Source organism: Anomaloglossus baeobatrachus, chromosome 3 (assembly GCF_048569485.1).
Source record: "Anomaloglossus baeobatrachus isolate aAnoBae1 chromosome 3, aAnoBae1.hap1, whole genome shotgun sequence".
NCBI classification, from domain to species: Eukaryota; Metazoa; Chordata; class Amphibia; order Anura; family Aromobatidae; genus Anomaloglossus; species Anomaloglossus baeobatrachus.
In genome coordinates, this window is record NC_134355.1 from 38,203,237 (window position 1) to 38,226,862 (window position 23,626).

At 44.2% G+C, this 23,626-nt stretch overlaps 1 protein-coding gene across 1 annotated transcript in view; it reads left to right on the plus strand.

The window, feature by feature from the left end:
* USH2A (usherin) overlaps window positions 1-23,626 on the plus strand; it is a 1,098,211-nt gene that overhangs the window by 552,864 nt on the left and 521,721 nt on the right. The window contains exon 35 of the mRNA XM_075339131.1: window positions 10,252-10,403. Within this exon, the coding sequence (XP_075195246.1) occupies window positions 10,252-10,403 (152 nt within the window). The remainder of the gene's footprint in view (window positions 1-10,251; window positions 10,404-23,626) is intronic.

The window sequence follows — 23,626 nt, forward strand, 5'->3', positions numbered from 1 at the left end:
TTTTGATCGCCTATTATTGCATTTTGCGTAAAACTTGCGGCGACCAAAAAAACGTAATTTTGGCGTTTGGAATTTTTTTGCCACTACGCCGTTTACCAATCAGATTAATTGATTTTATATTTTGATAGATGGGGCATTTCTGAACGCGGCGATACCAAATATGTGTATATATATATATTTTTAACCCTTTCATTTTCAAAGGGGTGAAAGGGGAGTGATTTGAACTTTTAAATTTTTTTTTATTTTATTTTTTAAAACTTTTTTTTACTTTTTTTTTTTTTTAATTTTACTAGTCCCGCTAGGGGGCTATAGCGATCAGCAATGCGATCACTCTTCCCTATCTGCTGATCACAGCTATACAGCTGTAAACAGCAGATGTGATCACTTCCTGATTAATTCGGCTCCGGGCCGAGTGAAACAGAAAGTGACTCGTCATAGCTACAGGCGTCATTACATGACCCTGTGCTACCATGGCAACCACCGAAAGTCACGTGATCACGCACGTAACTTCCGGTGGGGGCGGCAGTAAGTGAAAATCATGGCCGCGCGCATATACATCTCGCTGCCAGACTTTGGCAGCGAGATATAAGGGGTTAAATGTTGCGAGTGGAAGCGATTCCACTCGTATCATGCAGGCATACATGTTAGCTGTTGAAAACAAGCTGATATGTGCGCTGATCGCCGCAACCTGCCCGCGGCAGGGGGCTGGGCTTAACGTCACACGCTCCATGATGGATAGATCCGTCAAGGGTCGTGAGGGGGTTAATATAAAAAATAATAATTTTAATAAATTGTTTAATTTTTAATAAATAAAAAATGAATATATTTGCTATCACCATATCCCAAAAAATCCAATCTATCAAAACATAAAAGTATCTAACCTATGTGATAAATACCTAAAGAGCACAAAGCTAAAAAGCAAAAATTACCACATCTTTGCTATGACACCTGCCCCAAAAATGCAATAAAAAGTGATTAAAATGTCTTATACACCCCAAAACAGTATCAATAAAAACAGCTACTCACCACACAAAAAATAAGTCCTTTCTCTGGTCTATTGCTATAAAATTAAAAAAGTTACGCGTACCAGAAAATGCCAACAAAAGACTAATTTTTTTTTTCTTTCAAATTTCTGAATTTATTTTGCTAAATTATAAAACAAATCTATACAAGTTTGGTATTGCCTTAAATATACTGACCAGAAGAAGAATTATTTTCTACATTTTCATGTGTTGATGCAGTGAATTGCTCTACTTATTTTGTACATTTTTAGTATTTTGTTATTTATTGTGAATTTTACAATATGCTTTTACATTTTTATATTTTGTTATTTTTGTATTTTAGCATTTTTAGAATTTTGCAACTTTACATTTTTTCTGCATAAACAACTTTTTTTTTTTTCTAAAACTGTGTCAAAAAGATGATTTATCCTGTTTAATGAAATTACATGTAGTGAGTTTAGCATTAAATCTTTTCATATGTAGCAATAAGCATTGAGCAGAAAAACGCCCATGTTCTTTGAAGACAGAATCTCTAAGGACCCAAGTGTGACAAAATCCATTTGCAAGAAGCTTAACATTTATCTTAAATAATGCAGCCGTGACAAGTTCGAGTCACAACAGCTTCAGTTTAAAAAAAAAAGATATCATCATAAAAAAAAAATAATTGTAGATTGCATTCTTTTATAAAGTTAATTGTAGATAAGGATTAATTTTATTATACTATTTAGTCTGTTGAATAAAAACATTTGCAAAAGTCAAAAATTTTAGTATGTTCACAAGTAGCGTCTTCTCCGTCTTTCTATTTGTCAAACTCTTTTCTCTAAATTTCTTTGCAAAAGTGAGAAGAAAATTGTAATTAAAAAGTGCAAACAACTCAAAAATATAGAACTTTGTCAAGAAAATAAAAGGAAAAGGTATAAAACGCATAAAAAAGACAACACAAAACACAATGCAGTTGTGATATCTAAAGATCTGTCAAATCTATAACACATAATGCAACATTTTGATCAATTTGGTACAAATAAAATTGACTACAAAAATCTTCCTTCAGATTTTTTTTTAAAAAAAACATATTTTATTTAATGTCAACAGGCAAATATAATCAAAAAGAGAACATATTGTTAATTTCCATAAATTTTCCGTATCTTACAATGCGTCTGCTACATCTTTTTCTTTTTTCATTGTCACAATTTAAACTCCAAAGATTTATCTTAACAATAATATCCTTTGACGTAACGAACTATCATATTTGTTCATTTCAGTTGGTTCTTTGGATGCTCCCTATATTCAGTGTCCCTAATGTCCCTGCGATGTCTCCCAAACAATACCAAGATGTGTGTTCAAATGCTTTAATTAATTGGGTGATTTCCATCTGTTTGAACTTAATCAATAAATGTTCTCCACTTTTTGAAAAATCTTTTTGTGGACTCCTTATGTTTCACCAAGTCCAGTTTGTCATACATTATTATCGCATTTAGGGTATCTATATCCAATTCTATATATAAATATGTATAAATGTGTAATATAAATATGTATAAATGTATATCTATATATATAACTATATATATATATATAGATATATATAGATATATATATAAAAAATATGTATATGTAGTATATATGTGTGTGTGTGTGTGTGTGTGTGTGTATATATATATATATATATATATATATATATGTGTGTGTGTATGTATATATATATATATATATATATATAAAATGTATGTATATGTATGTGTATGTATATATATATACATGTGTGTGTGTGTATGTATATATATATATATATATATATATATATATACACATACACATACAGTATATATATATATATATATATATATATATATATATATATATATATATACTGTATCTCCAGTGGGTACGGTAGGTATTCAGGCCTCTTTAAATTTTTCATTCTTTGTTTTATTGCAGACATTTGGTAAATTTAAGAAAAGTTCATTTGTTTTTCTCATTAATGTACACTCTGCACCCCATGTTCACAGTAAAAAAACCTGAAATGTAGAAATTTTTGCAAATTTATTAAACAAGAAAGACTGAAATATTACCTGGTCATAGGTATTGTGACCCTTTGCTCAGACATTCATATATAAGTCACATGCTGTCTATTCCTTGTGATCATCCTTGAAATGGTTCTACTCCTTCATTGGAGTCCAGCTGTGTTTAATTAAACTGATAGGACTTGGTTTGGAAAGGCACACACCTGTCTATATAAGACCTCACAGCTCACAGTGCATGTCAGACCAGATGAGGATCATGAGGTCAAAGGAACTGCCCAAGGAGCTCAGAGACAGAATTGTGGCAAGGCACAGATCTGGCCAAGGTTACAAAAGAATTTATACAGTACTCAAGGTTCCTAGGAGCACAGTGGCCTTCATAACCCTTAACTGGAAGACGTTTGGGACCACTAGAACTCTTCTTAGACCTGGCCGTCCAGCTAAACTAAGCAATTGTGGGAGAAGAGCCTTGGTAAAGACGAATTCCAAGATCATTGTGGCTGAGCTCCAGAAATGCAGAAGAGAGATGGAAGAAAGTTCCACCAAGTCAACTATCATGCTATGGGGGTGTTTTTAAGCTGCAGGGACAGCATGACTAGTTGCAATTGAAGTAAAGATGAATGTGGCCAAATACAGAGATATCCTGGAAGAAAACTTCTTCTAGAGTGCTTTGGACCTCAGACTTGGCCAAAGGTTCACCTTCCAACAAGACAATGACCCTAAGCACAGAGCTAAAATAACAAAGGAGTGGCTTCAGAATAACTCTGTGACCATTCTTGACTGGCCCACCCAGAGCCCTGACCTAAACCCAATTGAGCATCTCTGAAGAGACCTGAAAATGGCTGTCCACCATCGTTCACCATCCAACCTGACAGAACTGGAGAGGATCTGCAAGGAAGATTGGCAGAGGATCCCCAAATCCAGGGGTGAAAAACTTGTTGCATCATTTCCAAGAAGACACATGGCTGTACTAGCTCAAGAGGAGCTTTTACTTAATGCTGAGCAAAGGGTCTGAATACTTTATGACCATGTGATATTTCAGTTTTTTTGTTTAATAAATTTGCAAAAATTCTACATTTCTATACACATATATACTCTAACACACGTGTGTGTGTGTGTGTGTGTGTATATATAAATATGTATGTATATAAATATATAGTTATGTATGTATTTGTGTATGTATGTACAGTACAGACCGAAAGTTTGGACACATCTTCTCATTCAAAGAGTTTTCTTTATTTTCATGACTCTGAAAATTGTAGATTCACATTGAAGGCATCAAAACTATGAATTAACACATGTGGAATGAAATACTTAATAAAAAAGTGTGAAACAACTGAAAATATGTCTTATATCCTAGGTTCTTCAAAGTAGCAACCTTTTGCTTTGATTACTGCTTTTGCACACTTCTTGGCATTCTCTTGATTAGTTTCAAGAGGTAGTCACCGCAAATGGTTCTCCTTCACAGGTGTGCCCTGTCAAGATTAATAAGTGGGATTTCTTGCCTTATAAATGGGGTTGGGACCATCAGTTGTGTTGTGCAGAAGTCTTGTGGATACTCAGCTGATAGTCCTACTGAATAGACTGTTAGAATTTGTATCATGGCAAGAAAAAAGCAGCTAAGTAAAGAAAAACGAGAGGCCATCATTACTTTAAGAAATGAAGGTCAGTCAGTCCGAAAAATTGGGAAAACTTTGAAAGTGTCCCCAAGTACATTGGCAAAAAACATCAAACGCTACAAAGAAACTGGCTCACATGAGGACCGCCCCAGGAAAGGAAGACCAAGAGTCACCTCTGCTGCGGAGGATAAGTTTATCCGAGTCACCAACCTCAGAAATCGCAGGTTAACAGCAGCTCAGATTAGAAACCAGGTCAATGCCACACAGAGTTCTAGCAGCAGACACATCTCTAGAACAACGGTTAAGAGGAGACTTTGTGCAGAAGGCCTTCATGGTAAAATAGCTGCTAGGAAACCACTGCTAAGGACAGGCAACAAGCAGAAGAGACTTGTTTGGGTTAAAGAACATAAGGAATGGACATTAGACCAGTGGTAATCTGTGCTTTGGTCTGATGAGTCAAAATTTGAGATCTTTGGATCCAACCACTGTGTCTTTGTGTGACGCAGAGAAGGTGAACAGATGGACTCTACATATCTGGTTCCCACCGTGAAGCATGGAGGAGGAGGTGTGATGGTGTGAGGGTGCTTTGCTGGTGACACTGTTGAGGATTTTTTCAAAATTGAAGGCATACTGAACCAGCATGGCTACCACAGCATCTTGCAGCAGCGTGGTATTCCATCCGGTTTGCGTTTAGTTGGACCATCGTTTATTTTTCAACAGGACAATGACCCCAAACACACCTCCAGGCTGTGTAAGGGCTATTTGACTAAGAAGGAGAGTGATGGGGTGCTATGCCAGATGTCCTGGCCTCCACAAGTCACCAGACCTGAACCCAATCGAGATGGTTTGGGGTGAGCTGGACCGCAGAGTGAAGGCAAAAGGGCCAACAAGTGCTAAGCATCTCTGGGAACTTCAAGACTATTGGAAAACCATTTCCGGTGACTATCTCTTGAAGCTCATCAAGAGAATGCCGAGAGTGTGCAAAGCAGGAATCAAAGCAAAAGGTGGCTACTTTGAAGAACTTAGAATATAAGACATATTTTCAGTTGTTTCACACTTTTTTAAGTATTTCATTCCACATGTTTTAATTCATAGTTTTGATGCCTTCAATGTGAAGCTACAATTCTTAAGGCTACTTTACACACTGCAATATCGGTCCCGATATCGCTAGTGTGGGTACCCGCCCCCATCTGTTGCGCGACACGGGCAAATCGCTGCCCGTGCCGCACAACATCGCCCAGAGCCGTCACACATACTTACCTGTCCGGCGACGTCGCTGTGACCGGCGAACCGCCTCCTTTCTAAGGGGGCGGTCCGTGTGGCGTCACAGCGACGTCACTGAAGCGTCACTGAACCGCCGCCCAATAGCAGCGGAGGGGCGGAGATGAGCGGGACGTAACATCCCGCCCACCTCCTTCCTTCTGCATAGCAGCCGGGAGGTAGGTAAGGGGAGCTTCCTCGTTCCTGCGGCGTCACACGCATCGATGTGTGCTGCCGCAGGAACGAGGAACAACTTCGTTACTGCTGCAGTAACGATTTTTAAGAATGGACCCCCATGTCGCCGATTAGCGATTTTGCACGTTTTTGCAACGATGCAAAATCGCTTATCGGTGTCACACGCAACGGCATCGCTAATGCGGCCGGATGTGCGTCACAAATTCCGTGACCCCAACAACTCCGCATTAGCGATGTCGCAGCGTGAAAAGCCCCCTTAAGAGTCATGAAAATAAAAAAAACTCATTAAATGAGGTGTGTCCAAACTTTTAGTCAGTACTGTATGTGTAAATTATTCTTTTTTCCATATATAGAATTTATATATGTGTGTATATATATATATATATATATATATATAATTTTTTTCTATATATAGAATATATATGCATATAAATATATGTACAGTGTGTGTGTGTGTATATATATATATATATATATATATATAGTTTTTTTTCTATATGTAGAATATATATGCGCATAAATATGTGTACAGTGTATATGTATATATGTATATATATATATATATATATATATATATATTCTATGCACATATATATACTCTAACACACATATGTGTGTGTGTGTGTGTGCATATAAATATGTATGTATATCAATATATGGTTGTACATGTATTTATATGTGTAAGTATATATGTGTGTATGTGTGTGTGTATATATATATATATACTGCATATTTCAGTAATTTAAAATGTAATATACTAAATGTAAATAAATGAATAAACTAAATAATTATAAAAAATAAACTAATTGTAAACTAACCACATTTATAAATAAATGTATAAACTAAAATACCTATAAAATGATTATTTTTCAAGTTAAATTTCCCCTAAAATATATAAAATGATATATATTTTTTTATTACGTTAATTAGGTGTTTAATGGGTTTTATTATCAGTTTTCAGTGATGCGGCATGATTAATTAATCTACACTAAAATACATAAACCGGTGCATTGTTTGGCATTGAATTATTTATGATATTTGTGAGGTCCTATGTGTTTTTCAGGGACAGTTTAGGAAGTCGTTTTCATTGTTTTACTTAATGTAATTTTGAAAGTGAAAGGCAGATTGATATTTTTCTTAGTTTTAGCATATGAGGCTTTGAAATGGTTGCTATATATCTTGCATGTCCTTGTCTTAATTCATATGTGCATACGCATACAAAGTAGGCTATGAAATAAAATCTGTTCAAGTTTCCCAAATATATTGTAAGGTTGCTTTGACTGATATAACCCGTGTGCCCTTGAAACGCACTGAAGTACGGACATGCATTTTGCTGGAAGAGAAATTATCTGCGTGTGGATTACTGTTTTATTCAATGGCTAAAAAGGGTTTGTGTTTTTGATCAAAGTTAACGAGAGCCCTGGATCATTGCTCTGTGAAAATATGCGGCTCGGGATGATAATGGGGTCCTAGACTATGCATTCAAATCAGGGGGAAAACAAGTGGAATTTAGTAAATATACTATATCACTGCTACTCCAATCACACCCAGGCGCCTCTGATTAGGACTATCCTTATGAAGAGGCACCAAAGCTCACAGACAGCACTGTTCAGGAGTCGCCATAGACATATATTACTATATATATCATCTTATGATGTTGTTTTCTATTTATTTAAATATAGATAGATACCATTTTGATTTTTTTTTTTTTAGAATAAGTGACAATTTGATAGTGATAGGAAAAATTCCTCCTCCCACTCTCTGCGCAGTGACCGCTGCACAGATTATAGAGCACGCTTACTACCATATCCAGGGGAATTCCGTATATCTGTTAAAGTAAGTAAGGAGTTAAATTTTTCAAACCTGCCAAAATGTGTTCTTAGGGTATAACAAAGACTTGTTCAGGGGATGTGGCTTAAGCCGGCGTTACACACTACGATTTATCTGCCGATATGTCTTTGGGTCTCAGTTTCCGTGACGCACATCCGGCATCGTTCAAGACGTCGTTGCGTGAGACACGAGCGACTCTGAACGATCGCAAATAGGTTGAAAATCGTGGATCGTTGACACGTCGTTCATTTTTAAAATATTGTTCATCGTTTGGATCGCAGCAGACATATCGGTACATGTGACAAACAACATTGAAATGAGCATCTTGGTCAAACAATAAATCGCTGATCGCTGTTGCGTCGTTGGTGAGATATGTACGTGTGACCGCAAATAAACGACCTATGTGCGATCTTGGCAAATCGTATCCACCATCTGGGCGTGTCACATCGTTTCCGAAATCGGCAGATAAATCATAGCATGTAACGGGGTCTTTAGTTGGGTGGATGCTGGCAGTGTCCCTACTTATTTTTTAGCTATGCCTTCTACTTGGCACACCGGTGAGGCATGGAGATGTTTCAGTAAACTCACAGGACCACCGGTAGAACAGTGGCAGTAGAATACCCAATAAAGCAAGTGACTGGAGGGAAACTTGAGAAAACTGAAGATGTTTATTTGAAGGAACAGTGAACCAAGGAAAATGAGGCTGAGAGAGAGGCCTGTAACAAACGGTGCGGAAACCCCTATACAGGGATTATCCCGGCACAGCCCCGGAAGATCAAGAAGCCGCGTATCCCGGACCAGAGGGATGACTCCTACAGACCATAGAAATACAAACTAGACTCTGGATTCTGGCTCAGTCAGTGGAAAGAATCCGGAATGCTTTGCACCATCCTAACAATGCAGATCCAGCCGTTGGAGGAATCCGGAAGGTTCCGTAATGACCAAGGGGGTTAGTACGGCCAGAAGTGGAATCCGGAGCATGCAGCGAAGCCAGGAATAACGGGCCAACAGCAGAGGATTCTGTGGAGAGAGAGAGAGAGGTAACTACGTATATTGCACAGCAAGACAAGGCACAATCAGAAAGCACAGAGTGCTGCAGGTGAGGGTTGAACACTAGCAATGTTCCAAAGGTATGAACACGTTCCCCATGCACTTTTCATAGGGAAAAGTTGCCTTTTAAACACAGGGTAGTTCTGCAATCAGAATTGGAGTACAACAAGGAACAAGTGTATTGTCCCTTTAAATCTTAGCAGAGTTCGGCAGGCGCCGCCTAAGCGCACTACCGGAGGACCTGTTAAGAGAACGTAGGTTCCGGGAGGATAAGGAGGTGGGCAAATGCTCAGCACTGCCGACATGGTGAGTGTCATAGTTTGTAGCAGGAGCGGAGATGGGCAAAGAAGGGCTGCAGATAGAGCGTTGGTCTCCCTGCCATGCAGACATGGAGCCAGTAGTGGGGACCGGCCCAGTGGCAGGAATGGAGGTGCGGGGAGAACATCAGTCTCCCTGCCCAGGGGAGACCTAACCCGCGACCGAAGGTATGACACTACTATTTGCTATTCTGGAAAGAACTCCTAAATTTAATCATGGTACATCTATATGTCTGAGGACTATAACTAGATGATGCATATTAAAAAGCATTTGGAGTGATATGGAAATCACATGCCTGTGTATTTCTTTAATTCTCACCAGTGCCATACAATGAATTCCAGAAACCTTTAAGCATGCAAAAACTTCGTAGAGAGTGCGGTGGATTAATTTCTTTGCAGTTATGATCGAGACACAATTTTCTCTATTGCATATTGAGCAGAGCTCAGATGTTGAGCTGCTGTGTAACCAGCCCACACCACAGCTTTCTGTGTACAATATATAGTGACAGAGAGCTGCTTATCAGAGGAAGGGCCAGAGTTGTGGTATGATCAGACCATGTCCCTGTATGGTCAGACACAGCCATTACACAGCACGTAGCGGGGGCACATATATAAGATTATCTCAGCACAGAGACATTATTTTTAATCACATCCAATTGTGGAACCTATTATTATTCCAAGGTCTATTGAAATCAACTTTAAAATTAACTTTTTTTTGTGGGAAAACCCCTTTAAGCATCATTTTTTGAGCAGAGTATATACAGTATATAGCACTGTTATCATGTATTATGAAAATTCTGCAATAACTCGAAGGTATTAAAGACAAAGCAAAGACTAAAGTCGAAGAGAACAGATTGTTTTTAATGAGTAGAAGTAAAATGAATTGGAGCCCTTTATTATATACTGATACATTATTGTTTTGTCTTTACGCTAAGATTTGGTTTTACTGTTATTTTTCTAGGCGTTATAACCTCTTATGGGCTGTACATGGATGGAATCTTAATGCAGAACTCCTCACGTCGAAGTTATTTCGTAGACGGCTTGACTCCCTGGAGTAAACATTCCTTCAGGCTCCAGGCTTGTACCGCAAAAGGCTGTGCCTTAGGTGAAAAGGTAAGAGATTTGTAGGTTAACCAGTTCTTAAGACTCTTAAAAAAACTCTCAGAATGTTAAAGTATGCGTTAATGTTAATTACTAGGGATGATCGAATACCTCAAATATTTGGCTTTTCGAATATTTGCCGAATAAATTTCCGCTATTCGACTATTCACGAATATTCGATACGCAATGTAAGTCTATGGGAAACCCCGAATAACAACTATTCGGAACTATTCAGGCTTCCCATAGACTTACATTGCGCATCGAATATTCACATAGTGGCGACCTATTCGGAAAATATTCGCGAAGCCGAATATTTGAGCTATTCGATAATCCCTACTAATTACAATAAGTCAGGTATCTATCGAATGAAATGAACATCGATATTAGGGGCACCCGACTACTACTGTGATACGTCAGCCCAAGAAGAGTTTTAAATCTCTTAATTAAAAGAGAAATAAGGGGTCTACCAAACATAGAGGAATATTGCCCATCTATGATCAATCACAATGTACTGTAGTCTTGGTTATTAGCATTGTATACAGAGAACATTCTTTAATAAGATATGATATGATATTTTTGGCTCAATCTAATGGGAAATGATTGGCTCCAAAAAGTGCCACCCTTTGTGGGATCTTTAGCGATCTAGAGTTTCAGAGCTCAGTGGATCAGTAAAGTGATTGTGCTGGGCACCATTGGTGATGCAATTTAGCTTTTTTCAAGGAAGAAGAACACTGCCACAAATTAAAAATGTCTACCTTGTAAGTCTGTGTGATCCTTTCCCAAGCAACTTGACTCCTATTTCAAATGGAAAAGACCTGCGTCTATAGAAAGTTTCTGGGTTATTGCTGCTCCTTGGTGGAGAGCGAGCAAGGTATTGTCACGATTCCTCTGTGCAGAGCATCTTGCAGACTAGAAGATGCTCTGCTGCGTTTTCCTGAATTATATTCCTGACAGGTACACTATTCCTCTGTGCAGAGCATCTTACCTTTTTGAGATGCTCTGCTGCACCTTCCTGAGTTACTGAGCTATCAGATTGTTTGACAGCGCAGGATTCCATGTTGGTGCTGATTACTCAGGTGTTCCTCCTTTCTAAGTGCTCAGGCTTCTTACTGAGCATGTTCGTCCAGAACTTTGCCAGTTGTATTTTCTGGTTCTGCTGTTGTGTTGTTGGCTATGCTAGTGTTTTGAACTTAGTGTTCTCACCCTGGTGTGTTATTTGCCTTTTTTCCACCTTCTCCATGTTCCAGTCATGACCTCCTGCCTATTGACCTTGGACCATTACCTGACCACATCTCTGTTTTCTCCCTGAACCCATTATGTACCTTCCTGGATTTCTAACCCCTGGATATTGACCTGACTACGCCTCCCTTCACTTCTTGTACTCATATGTGTCCTCCCGTTACAAGACCCCGGCTTTCCTGACTACTCTTCCATCCATTCTTCCTGTAAGCAGTGACTGCATCACATGGTTGGCTGGGTGTGAGTCCACTGACGAAAGTGATAGTGTTTCTCATCATGGACATCACAGTTAAAGTAGGTGGATTCATAGGCTAGTCAATGTTCCTTTGGGGAAAAACTTGTGCAAATTTTTCTTTTTGGAACAGGAAGAAAACTGGCACTCAAGTGCCCCGTTTGAAATATTTTCTTTAGTCAAAATCTGTGTGACGCAGAATCACTACTTATGGGCAATCTGAGGCAGAATGTGATGCCAAGTCACTCCTCATGGATAAACCGTGAGGCAAAGGGAGTCAAGAGGTCTGGTGTCAGATACCATGAGAGCTTGTCATAAACTGAGGGATAAGACAAAGGAGTAATCAGGTCACAGTCCAAGGTCGGAATTCCAGGAAGATAGCAGATCAAGACCAAAAGGGCTAGGCAAAACAGATGGTCAGAGGCAAGATCCGAAAACCAAACCACTATAAGGAAGGCACACATCACCAATGTGACTGCTACGACTGGCAATAGACAGATGACATGGTAATAGCTCAGAACAGGAGACACCTGGAAGAAACTCAGCATGTCCCTGCCCTGATTGGGTGACTGGACTGGCACTCACAATATTGACAGGTCAACACACCCCAGATACATATAGGGGGGCTAAGCTGTCACTCACAAAACTGGCAGCTCGGCACACCCCTGAATCTACAGGACGGCTGAGCTGTAACTCACTGAGTCCAGGACACAGTGAGTGGTGGAATTGTGACAGTCTGACCATTTAACAAGTCTTACCAAACCAAAACCTTCTCAAAAAGAAAAAAAATGCTCCTTCTGCAGACTGCTGTTTCTGGGTTTTTGCCCCTCATCAGCGTAGAGTAGGGAAAGGGATTGCTGTGTGAGAGCTCATTAATATAGGTCTGGAGGTGTTGTTTTTTCTTATGGAGACTCCCAGTTGCATAGGGAGACTTTTAGACCTGGCAATGCTCCCTTTGTTTTAGACACTTTCAGTGCTTGCACAACAATATGTCACGCTGTACTAAGACGTATCCAGGAGTAGTATAGCAAAGTCACCACAAGGTGGCAGCAGCATAGTTAGAGAGCAGAGTCAGCAACGGGAAGTCAAGTCGATGCACGCGGGAAAGACAAACTCAGAGGCAAGCAAAGGGTCAGGAACCGAACAGTAACAGAGAAGGCCAAAAGGAGAGACAGAACCAAGTCAGGGACAGGAGCATAAGCCAAGTACCGGGAAGTTCAAATAGCAAACAGAGGTACAACAAAAGGGTCGGGAGAGGACAGACAGACACAGGTATGGAGGGAACGGGTGTATGCTAGGACAGATCGGGAACTTACCAGCTACACACGCTATAATACAGACTATAACTGACGCTGGACTGGAGGTGCAGTGCCCACATATAGCGTCCTAGAAACCGGAACAAGGCCAGAAGGAATTAACCACTGACATGACCAGGACGGAGCTGGGAGATACCACAACAGCAGTTAATGGCCTGGATCATGACACAAGGGAGCTTTGTGAGAGAATGGCATGGCTTTGTAGGAAAGGGCATGGCTTATTGTGCATATTTCTTTTTCATCTATCACATGCAATTGATGTGAATGGATCCATAGGACTAGTGGCGAGGTTAGAAATCTCTGGCCTTCAGGTGGAAGCTCTGACAACTGCCTCCTACCTGTGGACATCCATGGCTCTTCTTTTCGGCCTAGCATAAAATCAGCATTGCAGCGTGATGCCCAAGTGCCACTGCACCAGGTTGGAAAACAAGAATGCCGTGGAGATACCATCACATGTTTCTCAACGCTGGCAGGAAACTAGACAGGTCTTTCACCGGGAAGGAGCAACCACGGGAAGGACAGTCTCCAGTCGAGGAAAACGCCTATACCAAAACATGGTATCCATCCACAGACAGCTGTTTCAGGGTATTTGCTCCTCATCAGTGTGGAGTAGGAAACTGGCTAGTGGGAGCAATGCCTAGTAGAAGACTGCACCAGGTTGAACAATTGAAAGGAGAGCCACGGACGCTAGCAGGAACAAAACTGTTCTCACGGCTTCCATCCAACAGAGATTACTGACCAACTGTGATTTTGTCCATATTGTCCAACGATGCTGTCACCATTGTTTCTCGATAAAGCAGCATTGTTTTAATAATCCTGTCTGACTCCTTTAAGAGCGAGGAAACGGTTACTATCATGTCTTCTGCTCATATGCTTCATACAACACACAGAACTCCAAAAGAAAATTCTAAATCCTAATTGTATCTACTTAGAGGGTTTCGTTTTACTGCTTGAATTGGTTCCAACTTTTCCCACAGCCTCAATGGTAGAACAGAAATGCACAGTTTATTACCATCAAACATTTTATAGCTTCAACTACTTTGATGAATATTTACTCTTAAAAGCTTGCCTGGCCCGTCGCCAGAATAGTGTCTTCATTTTTAACTTCAAGTATTTTAGAAGTTTAAAAAAAAAAAAAAAAAAAAAAAAGGAAAAAAAAAAGAAAGAAAGGGAAAATAGGTATGAAAAAATGGAAATGAGATAAATGTCAGAGAAATGATCCCGGCTGGAAGAGAAAAATATATGAAAACTTATAGAGAGAGAACGATTAAAGTGAAACCCCGTCTTTAATTAACATTTACTATTTCTTCAGCGGAATTTATTATCATGCTACTATGTGTTGTTTTTTTTTACCCTTTTTTGCCATTGTCATTTATTTATGGTGTGCTTTTAAGCCATAGTGTGTGAATAAAAATCTGCTGCTTCCTTCAAACCTTCGATAAGCAGGTTACCTACTATTGCTGATGATCATTCTTATCCTTCCCAAGTGTCTACATATCACACAGGTGGGTGTGAACCAACTGTGCCTGGCTTATCCTGGAGGTGGCGTAATTAAGCGGTTCTAAAGCGGGCTTTACACGCAACGACATCGCTAACAAGATGTCGTTGGGGTCACAGAATTCGTGACGCACATCCGGCCTTGTTAGCGGCGTCGTTGCATGTGAAACGCAGGAACGACCGTTAACGATCAAAAATTCTCACCATATCGTTGATCGTTGACACGTCGTTCTAATCCCAAATATCGTTGCTGTTGCAGGACGCAGATTGTTCGTCGTTCCTGCGGCAGCACACATCGCTATGTGTGACACCGCAGGAACGAGGAACATCACCGTACCTGCGGCCACCCGCAATGAGGAAGGAAGGAGATGGGCGGGATGTTCGGCCTGCTCATCTCCGCCCCTCCGCTTCTATTGGGCGGCCGCTTAGTGATGCCGCTGTGACACCAAACGAATCTGCCCCCTTAGAAAGGAGGCGGTTCGCCGGCCACAGCGACGTCGCTAGGCAGGTAAGTCCGTGTGAAGGGTGTTAGCGATATTGTGCGCCACGGGCAGCGATTTGCCCATGACGCACAATCAATGGGGGCGGGTGCTTTCACCAGCGACATCGCTAGCTATGTCGCTGTGTGTAAAGCCCGCTTAATGGTCGTCTCCCTATTTTAAAAGACTTGTGACAGGTTTTGGACTGGAGCCTTTCTTTACCATCCAGACTCCTCATTTAAACGTAGTTTGCTTTCTGTTAGTGTTTTATGAGTTAATATCAGTTTGGTTAGCAGCAGGTCATTGCAGTGCCGGTCAGCTGTAGCTGCTTTGAGCCCACTCCCCTTTAGGTTTAAATAGTGGAGTTTTCCCAGCAGTCCTTGCTGTTGATAGAATTCATTCTACTCTGACCATCCTGGTGGAAGGAGCTGCTGAGGAATTATCTTGTTCCCGTCCAACTGGAGTCTGTCTGCAGCCGTGGATTTTGGTGTTTGTAACCTTCTGGTGATCCCCCCCTCTGTCCTTCCTTTTCCTTTGTGTTTACCCAGGTGTACAAAAAAATATTTTTTGTAACCATCGCAGGTGAATTTGTACTTTTCTGAATCATCTTTTTGTCCTGTATATAGTTTTTCCGTAGCACGTATAGTTTCCATGGAGCAGCATCATTATTATAAGATATAGGAAATATACTGGTGATATTAAGAAACAGTAATCTTCTTATCCGAAAAAAATGCTTCACCACAAGACAGTTTTTATTGAACCAAAATAATTTCACATGCAAAATAGAAACCAAAATATGAGCAGAAACTATAAGTGCTGACATTAGACTGTCGCTGATAGGATTTTTCAGGGTTGACCCTATATAACATGCAGCAGTAATCTGACATCATTGAGTCATTGTCCCATTACTTTAATGTCCTGGTGAAACCACTCTCCTTGTTCATCGCTTACATCCCCAAGATTTTGAGGGAAGAAATCTAAATGTGAATGCAAAAAGTGCATTATCAGTGACATGCGACATCCAAGACACTGGATGCATTTAGCAGTTCCTCAACACCTTCAACATATTCTGGAGACTTATTTTTTCCTAAGAAGTTTTCACATGAGCCACTCAAAACTTTTCCAAGATCTCAATTCCTTATCATTTAGAGTTCCTTCAAACGCATCATCTCATAAGCTCTCTGATCTGAGGACCAACAAATACCCCTTCCTTCAGTTTTGCTGGTGAAAAGCTGGAGAACTTCTGTGACATCTACTGGAATCCTTGTGAATTTGTCTTTGGCTTTCACAAAGTTTTTAATCAATCCCAACTTTACATGTAGTGGAGGAAGAAAGATTGTTGTTGGAGCAACTATAGGATTATGCTGAACATTGTCTCTACCTGGAGCATAGTGTCAGGGCCGGGCGGTCGGGCAGACCCAGGAGGTGGATCCACTGGGCCGAACTCTAAGATGGTGGTAGGGAGTCCGGTAGCTGAAGCACTGATGGGCAGCAGAACAGTCCGTGCAAGTGAAGGTAGCGGAGGAGTCCCTGGGACCACGGAGTCACAGATGGCAGTCCGGGTGACGTAGCTCAGGTTCGGAAGCCAAGATGATGTCAGGCGGGGTCCGGAACCTTTGGAGCAAGATGACGGGTCACCGCAGGGATCCGAGATGGTACGGACTGTCAGATGGCAGACGGACAGCGTGCGGGGCTCGGGATTCAGCAGGACTGGATGGCGTGGCGGGATCAGCTCTAGAAGAGAGATACGTAAGTATGGCAGGAAAACACAAGGAGACCTGACTCCTAGCTCAGAAAACACGAAGATCAGGCCCCGCCCCCTTGGACAAGAACCCCCTTTATACCCCGTACCTGTCTAACCTCATTTCCTGTTAATGGGCGCTGGCCCTTTAAGAAAGGGTCAGTGACCGCGCGCGCGCCCTAATGCGCATGCGCGCGGCCCGGGTGCCAGAAGCCAGGGAAGGAGGCTGAGAGGAGGACGCAGGGGAGCCGGCCAGGGCCTGGGAGGCCGTCGGGCGCCGGGATCGGCGGCCAGGGAGCCTAGGAAGGACGGGCACAAGAGGCTGGGACGCGGGGAGCGTGGCAGGTGAGCCAGGGAGCGGGACAGGAGACCCGGGAAGGGGAGCCGAGGACCCGGGGAGCGTGACAGTACCCCCCTCCCCACGCCCCCCTCCCCGCAACCGGGACATGAAGGCACGGATCAGAGGAGAGCCCACGTTCTCCCTGGGTTCCCAGGATCTATCCTCAGGACCATACCCCTCCCAGTCCACCAGGAAGAACTGCCGGCCACGAACAGTCTTCATGGCCACGATATCCCTTACCGCATAGATGTCGTCCTCAGCAATAGGAGGAGGAGCCGGACTGGCAGCAGCGGAGAAGGGACCAAGGAACACCGGCTTGAGTAGAGAGACGTGGAAGGAGTTGGGTATTTTCATCGTGGTCGGAAGCCTCAGTTTGTAGGAGACCTCATTGATCTTGCTGAGGATCTTAAACGGCCCGATGTAGCGAGGACCCAGCTTGTAGGAAGGTATCTTCAGTCGGATGTACTGGGAAGCAAGCCAGACCAGGTCACCAGGAGAGAAACACGGAGGGTCTAGACGCCTTTTGTCCGCGTGTTTCTTCATCCGCTGGGAAGCGCGCCCAAGGGACGCCTTGACAGAGTCCCAAATAGTAGCGAAGTCACGGGCTACAGTATCAGCAGCAGGGACATCCGAAGAAGGGGATATAGGCAACGGGACGGAAGGCTGCAGTCCGTAAACGACATGGAAGGGAGATTTGGAGGACGACTCACTGACGTGGTGGTTATGGGAGAATTCAGCCCAAGGCAGAAGTGTGGACCAGTCGTCGTGATGGGCGTTGACATAGTGACGTAAGAAGGAGGTCAAGATTTGATTGACCCTTTCCACTTGGCCATTAGACTGAGGATGGTAAGCGGAAGAAAAGTCCAGAGTCACTCCCAGATGTTTGCAGAGAGCCCTCCAGAAGCGGGAGGTGAACTGAGTTCCTCTGTCGGACACGATGTGGGAAGGAAAGCCATGCAAGCGGAAGATATGTTGTATATAGGCTTCCGCGAGTTCCTGAGCAGAGGGCAGTCCGGGCATAGGGACGAAGTGAGCCATTTTGGAGAACCGATCCACCACGACCCATATGACTGTGTGTCCGGATGATACTGGCAAGTCCGTAATAAAGTCCATCGCTATGTGTTGCCATGGAACTGAGGGTATCGGCAGGGGCAGAAGACGGCCATAGGGCAGGTGTTTGGGCGTCTTGTTCCTGGCACAAGAGGGGCAGGCAGAGACAAAGGCGGCAACGTCCGTGCGAAGGGATGGCCACCAGTAATGGCGTACAATCGCACCCCATGTTCTCTTCTGGCCTGCATGGCCGGCTGTTTTCGAGGCATGACCCCAGTGTAACACTTTTTGCCTGTCGGTCTCAGAGACATAGGTCTTCCCGGGTGGTATCTGGGCCAGAGTGACAGGGGCCACCGGAACAATCTTGCTAGGAGAGATGATAGGTTGGGTAGTCTCTTCCTCCTGCTCCAGAGGCATGAGAGACCTAGACAAGGCATCAGCGCGTATATTCTTGTCTGCGGGTCGGAAGTGAAGCTGGAAGTCAAACCTGGCAAAGAATAAGGACCACCTGGCTTGTCGTGGGTTCAGTCGCTGAGCGGACCGCAGGTATTCCAGGTTCTTGTGGTCCGTGTAGATAATCACAGGGTACACTGCTCCTTCCAGGAGGTAGCGCCACTCCTCCAGAGCCAGTTTGACCGCCAATAGTTCTCGGTCACCGATGGTGTAATTACGTTCAGGTGCTGAGAAGCTTTTAGAGAAGAAACCGCAAGTCACCATCTTCCCGGAGGAGGATTTTTGCATGAGCACTGCTCCGGCTCCTGAGGAGGAGGCATCCACCTCTAAGGTGAACTGGCGGTTTAACTCCGGTCGGTGGAGTACAGGAGAGGAGGCGAATGCTCGCTTCAGGGAGCAAAACGCGGCGTCGGCCGCAGGTGACCAGTCCTTTGGATTAGCCTCCTTTTTGGTCAGAGCGGAGAGAGGGGCAGTCAGGGCGGAGAAGTGAGGGATAAACTGGCGGTAGTAGTTGGCAAATCCCAGGAACCGTTGGATTGCCTTCAGTCCAGACGGGGGAGGCCAGTGGAGGATGGAGGAGACCTTCTTTGGATCCATCTGCAGCCCAGTACCCGAGATGATGTATCCCAGGAAAGGAAGAGAAGACTGCTCAAAGACGCACTTTTCATATTTGGCGTAGAGATGATTCTCTCTCAGTCTTTGTAGAACCAGCTTTACGTTCTCTCTGTGGGTCTGGAGGTCCGGAGAGAAGACAAGGATGTCATCCAGATACACTACTACACATACGTAGAGGAGGTCCCGGAAAATGTCGTTCACCAGTTCTTGGAATACGGCAGGAGCGTTACACAGACCGAAGGGCATCACGCAGTATTCATAGTGCCCATCGCGAGTATTAAACGCGGTCTTCCATTCGTCTCCAGAGCGGATACGAACTAGGTTGTAGGCACCCCGAAGATCCAGTTTGGTGAACACACGGGCTCCTCTGAGCCGATCGAATAATTCGGGGATGAGCGGTAGAGGGTACTTGTTTTTTATGGTAATCTGATTCAAGCCCCGGTAGTCAATGCATGGGCGTAGGTCACCCTCTTTCTTCTTAACGAAGAAGAAGCCTGCTCCCGCAGGAGAGGAGGATCTCCGGATGAATCCCTTTGCCAGGCTTTCCGTGATGTAGGTGGACATGGCCCTGGTTTCGGCTGGAGACAACGGATATATCCGTCCTCGAGGTGGTGTTGTTCCTGGGAGCAGGTCGATGGCGCAATCGTAGGGACGGTGTGGCGGAAGTACCTCGGACTCCTTCTTGTCAAAAACGTCCGCGAAGGACCAATAGGCCGAGGGCAGACCCGGTAGGTACTCAGGAACCGGAGGTCGTCGGACTGGTTGTATAGACTTTATACATCTTTCATGACAGGCAGAGCCCCAACGGGTGATTTCGCCAGTACCCCAGCTGACTGATGGTTCGTGTGTTCGCAACCAAGGAAGTCCCAGCAGGATTTGATGGGACATGTGTGGAAGGACGTAGAGAGAGATGTTCTCGGTGTGCAGAGCACCGATACGCAGTTCCACCGGCTTGGTGATCCAGGAGATGGTATCAGAGAGGGGTCTCCCATCCACCGAGGCAATCAGTAGGGGCTTCTCGAGTAGAGTAACAGGCAGCTGGTATTTGTCCACCGTGGCCTGCTGGATAAAATTGCCTGCTGCTCCGGAGTCGAGGTATGCCTCAGCCGTGAAGCGCGTCTCTCCTGTTGATACTTGTACCGTCCACATAACTGGGTCTGAGAGAGTCCCAGCACCTAGGGTGGCCTCTCCTACCAACCCTAGGCTTTGGAGTTTCCCGGCCTTTCCGGACAGGAGCGTAGGAGATGTGTGCCCTCTCCGCAGTAAAAGCAGAGGCCCTTGGCGAGCCGCTCTGCTCGACGTTGGTCAGACTGTCTTACTCGGTCAACCTGCATGGGTTCGTGGACAGGAATCCCAGCTGTTGATGACTGTGGCACAGAGGATTTCTGTGGCGGGGAGGAGTGCCGTACCGCACGTCGCTCACGAACCAGCTCCTTGGAGCGCTCCTGAAAACGAATGTCCACTCGAGTGGCTAGGGCAATCAGGGCATCTAGGGTGGAGGGCACGTCACGACCCGCCAACTCATCTTTGATGCGACTCGAAAGTCCTTCCCAGAAGGCGGCTGTCAGGGCCTCATTATTCCACCCGAGTTCAGAAGCCAAAGTGCGGAAACGGATGGCGTATTGGCCCACCGTCAGTGTTCCTTGACGTAGGCGGAGAAGTGATGAAGCAGACGCAGAGGCGCGTCCCGGCTCGTCAAAGGTACTGCGAAAGGCCTGCAGGAACTCTTGAAGATCCTTGGTCATGGGGTCCTCCTTCTCCCACAAGGGGTTCATCCACGCCAGTGCCTCGCCCTCCAGGTGAGACATGATGAAGGCGACCTTGGCTTGGTCGGAGGCAAACAGATGTGGCAGCTGCGTGAAATGAAGGGAACATTGGTTTATGAAGCCCCTGCAGGTCTTGGGATCTCCAGCATAACGAGGTGGTGACGCCAAACGGAGTCGGGAGGCATCCGACGCGGCTGCCACTGGTGCGGGAGCCGTGGATTGCCTAGTGGGGGACCTGGTTGCCGCAGGCGTCATTGATGCTTGTAACGTGTACAGGCGGGTGTCCACGGAGGTCATAAATTGCAGCATGCGGGTCTGGACTTCACGCTGGCGTTGGAGTTCCTCTTGCAGGGCCAATAGTGCTGCAGCGGGATCCATGGCCTGATCTTACTGTCAGGGCCGGGCGGTCGGGCAGACCCAGGAGGTGGATCCACTGGGCCGAACTCTAAGATGGTGGTAGGGAGTCCGGTAGCTGAAGCACTGATGGGCAGCAGAACAGTCCGTGCAAGTGAAGGTAGCGGAGGAGTCCCTGGGACCACGGAGTCACAGATGGCAGTCCGGGTGACGTAGCTCAGGTTCGGAAGCCAAGATGATGTCAGGCGGGGTCCGGAACCTTTGGAGCAAGATGACGGGTCACCGCAGGGATCCGAGATGGTACGGACTGTCAGATGGCAGACGGACAGCGTGCGGGGCTCGGGATTCAGCAGGACTGGATGGCGTGGCGGGATCAGCTCTAGAAGAGAGATACGTAAGTATGGCAGGAAAACACAAGGAGACCTGACTCCTAGCTCAGAAAACACGAAGATCAGGCCCCGCCCCCTTGGACAAGAACCCCCTTTATACCCCGTACCTGTCTAACCTCATTTCCTGTTAATGGGCGCTGGCCCTTTAAGAAAGGGTCAGTGACCGCGCGCGCGCGCCCTAATGCGCATGCGCGCGGCCCGGGTGCCAGAAGCCAGGGAAGGAGGCTGAGAGGAGGACGCAGGGGAGCCGGCCAGGGCCTGGGAGGCCGTCGGGCGCCGGGATCAGCGGCCAGGGAGCCTAGGAAGGACGGGCACAAGAGGCTGGGACGCGGGGAGCGTGGCAGGTGAGCCGGGGAGCGGGACAGGAGACCCGGGAAGGGGAGCCGAGGACCCGGGGAGCGTGACACATAGATGTGTCTCTGTCCCCAATCACGACAGACATAATACTCTCCTGTATTTCTACTGCCCCATAAACACAAGAAGCCACGATATTTTGTGAAACCTCCTTGCATTCCCATTAGCAGACCAATCACTTTCAAATCTCCACAGATATTCCATTGATGATGCTTATATTGTATAGCATTCCAAACAACTGACAGATATTCATCATTTTCCTTTAGATGAATGAGCAATAGGTATCATATTTCCATTGTGAAGCAACACTGCTTTTAAACTTCTCTGGGATGAGGCAATAAACAATCACCAATCTGCAACAACATACTCTTGATTCAGTTTTTCAAAGAGGCTATTCACATTGTTACAGTACACCATCAACTGTGAAAAATTGTGTTAAAGTGTTACTTCTGTTTCAGTAATAACACCCTTTGACATCATCTTGAAGAACATTCTTCTATTTCAACCTAGATGCAATAAGTTCAGCTTTATCTTTTGACAATGAAAGGTCTCTGATGAGAGCATTTAATTCATGTTGAGTAAAGCGTTCTGGCTGTTCCACCAGGTTCTAACTCATCTTGACTTGAAGACTCCATGTCTTCTCCAGTAGCTTCAGCTCCATAGTCTTCATATTCTACTTCAATTTCATCCAATCCAGACAATGGTGGTACAAGAACTGGCAAGGTACCATCATGTGGAACTGGCCTAATCACAGATTCAAGTTCAGGGTAATTAATCTTATGTTTTTTCTTTGTAGAAAAAGCCCTTCAGTTTGACAAAACAAAGTAGCCATCATCACTGTGGTTTTTGGGTTTTCTCTAAATAATGGGAAAAGCAAATGGCATAGCCACTTTCCTCATATTCAATCAGTCATGAAGACCATTTGAACAACTTGAGCATATCATATGAGGGACCCAGCTTTTGTCTTGACTACCAAGTGGACACTTAAAGTACATCTGGTACATCGTTTTAATATCATGGGTGATTGAACGTACTTGGCCTGTTGGTGTAAAAGAACCACACACAGAGCAGAATCTGTACGGATGATTGATACACTGTCGGGGCATTTTTCTCCTATAAATTACATCAAACAGTGGAGTAAGTTCAGTTCAATGGTGGTGACAAAATGCGATGAGCTGACCAACAATATGTAGATATTTCCCCTGAGATGACAGATGCCTTCCCTTCTATCTCCCTGTGGCAGGGCTCAGATCCCTGTAGAGGCCTGTTTGCTGTCAGTCTCACATACCAGTCCTTGCTGCTATCAGCTCTTACCGCCTCATAGCAGGCCCTCCCCATAACATGTGACTTTCTGAGAAGCAGTTATTGGTTGACTGCACTGTCGATACTCCTTCCCATAAATCTCACTAA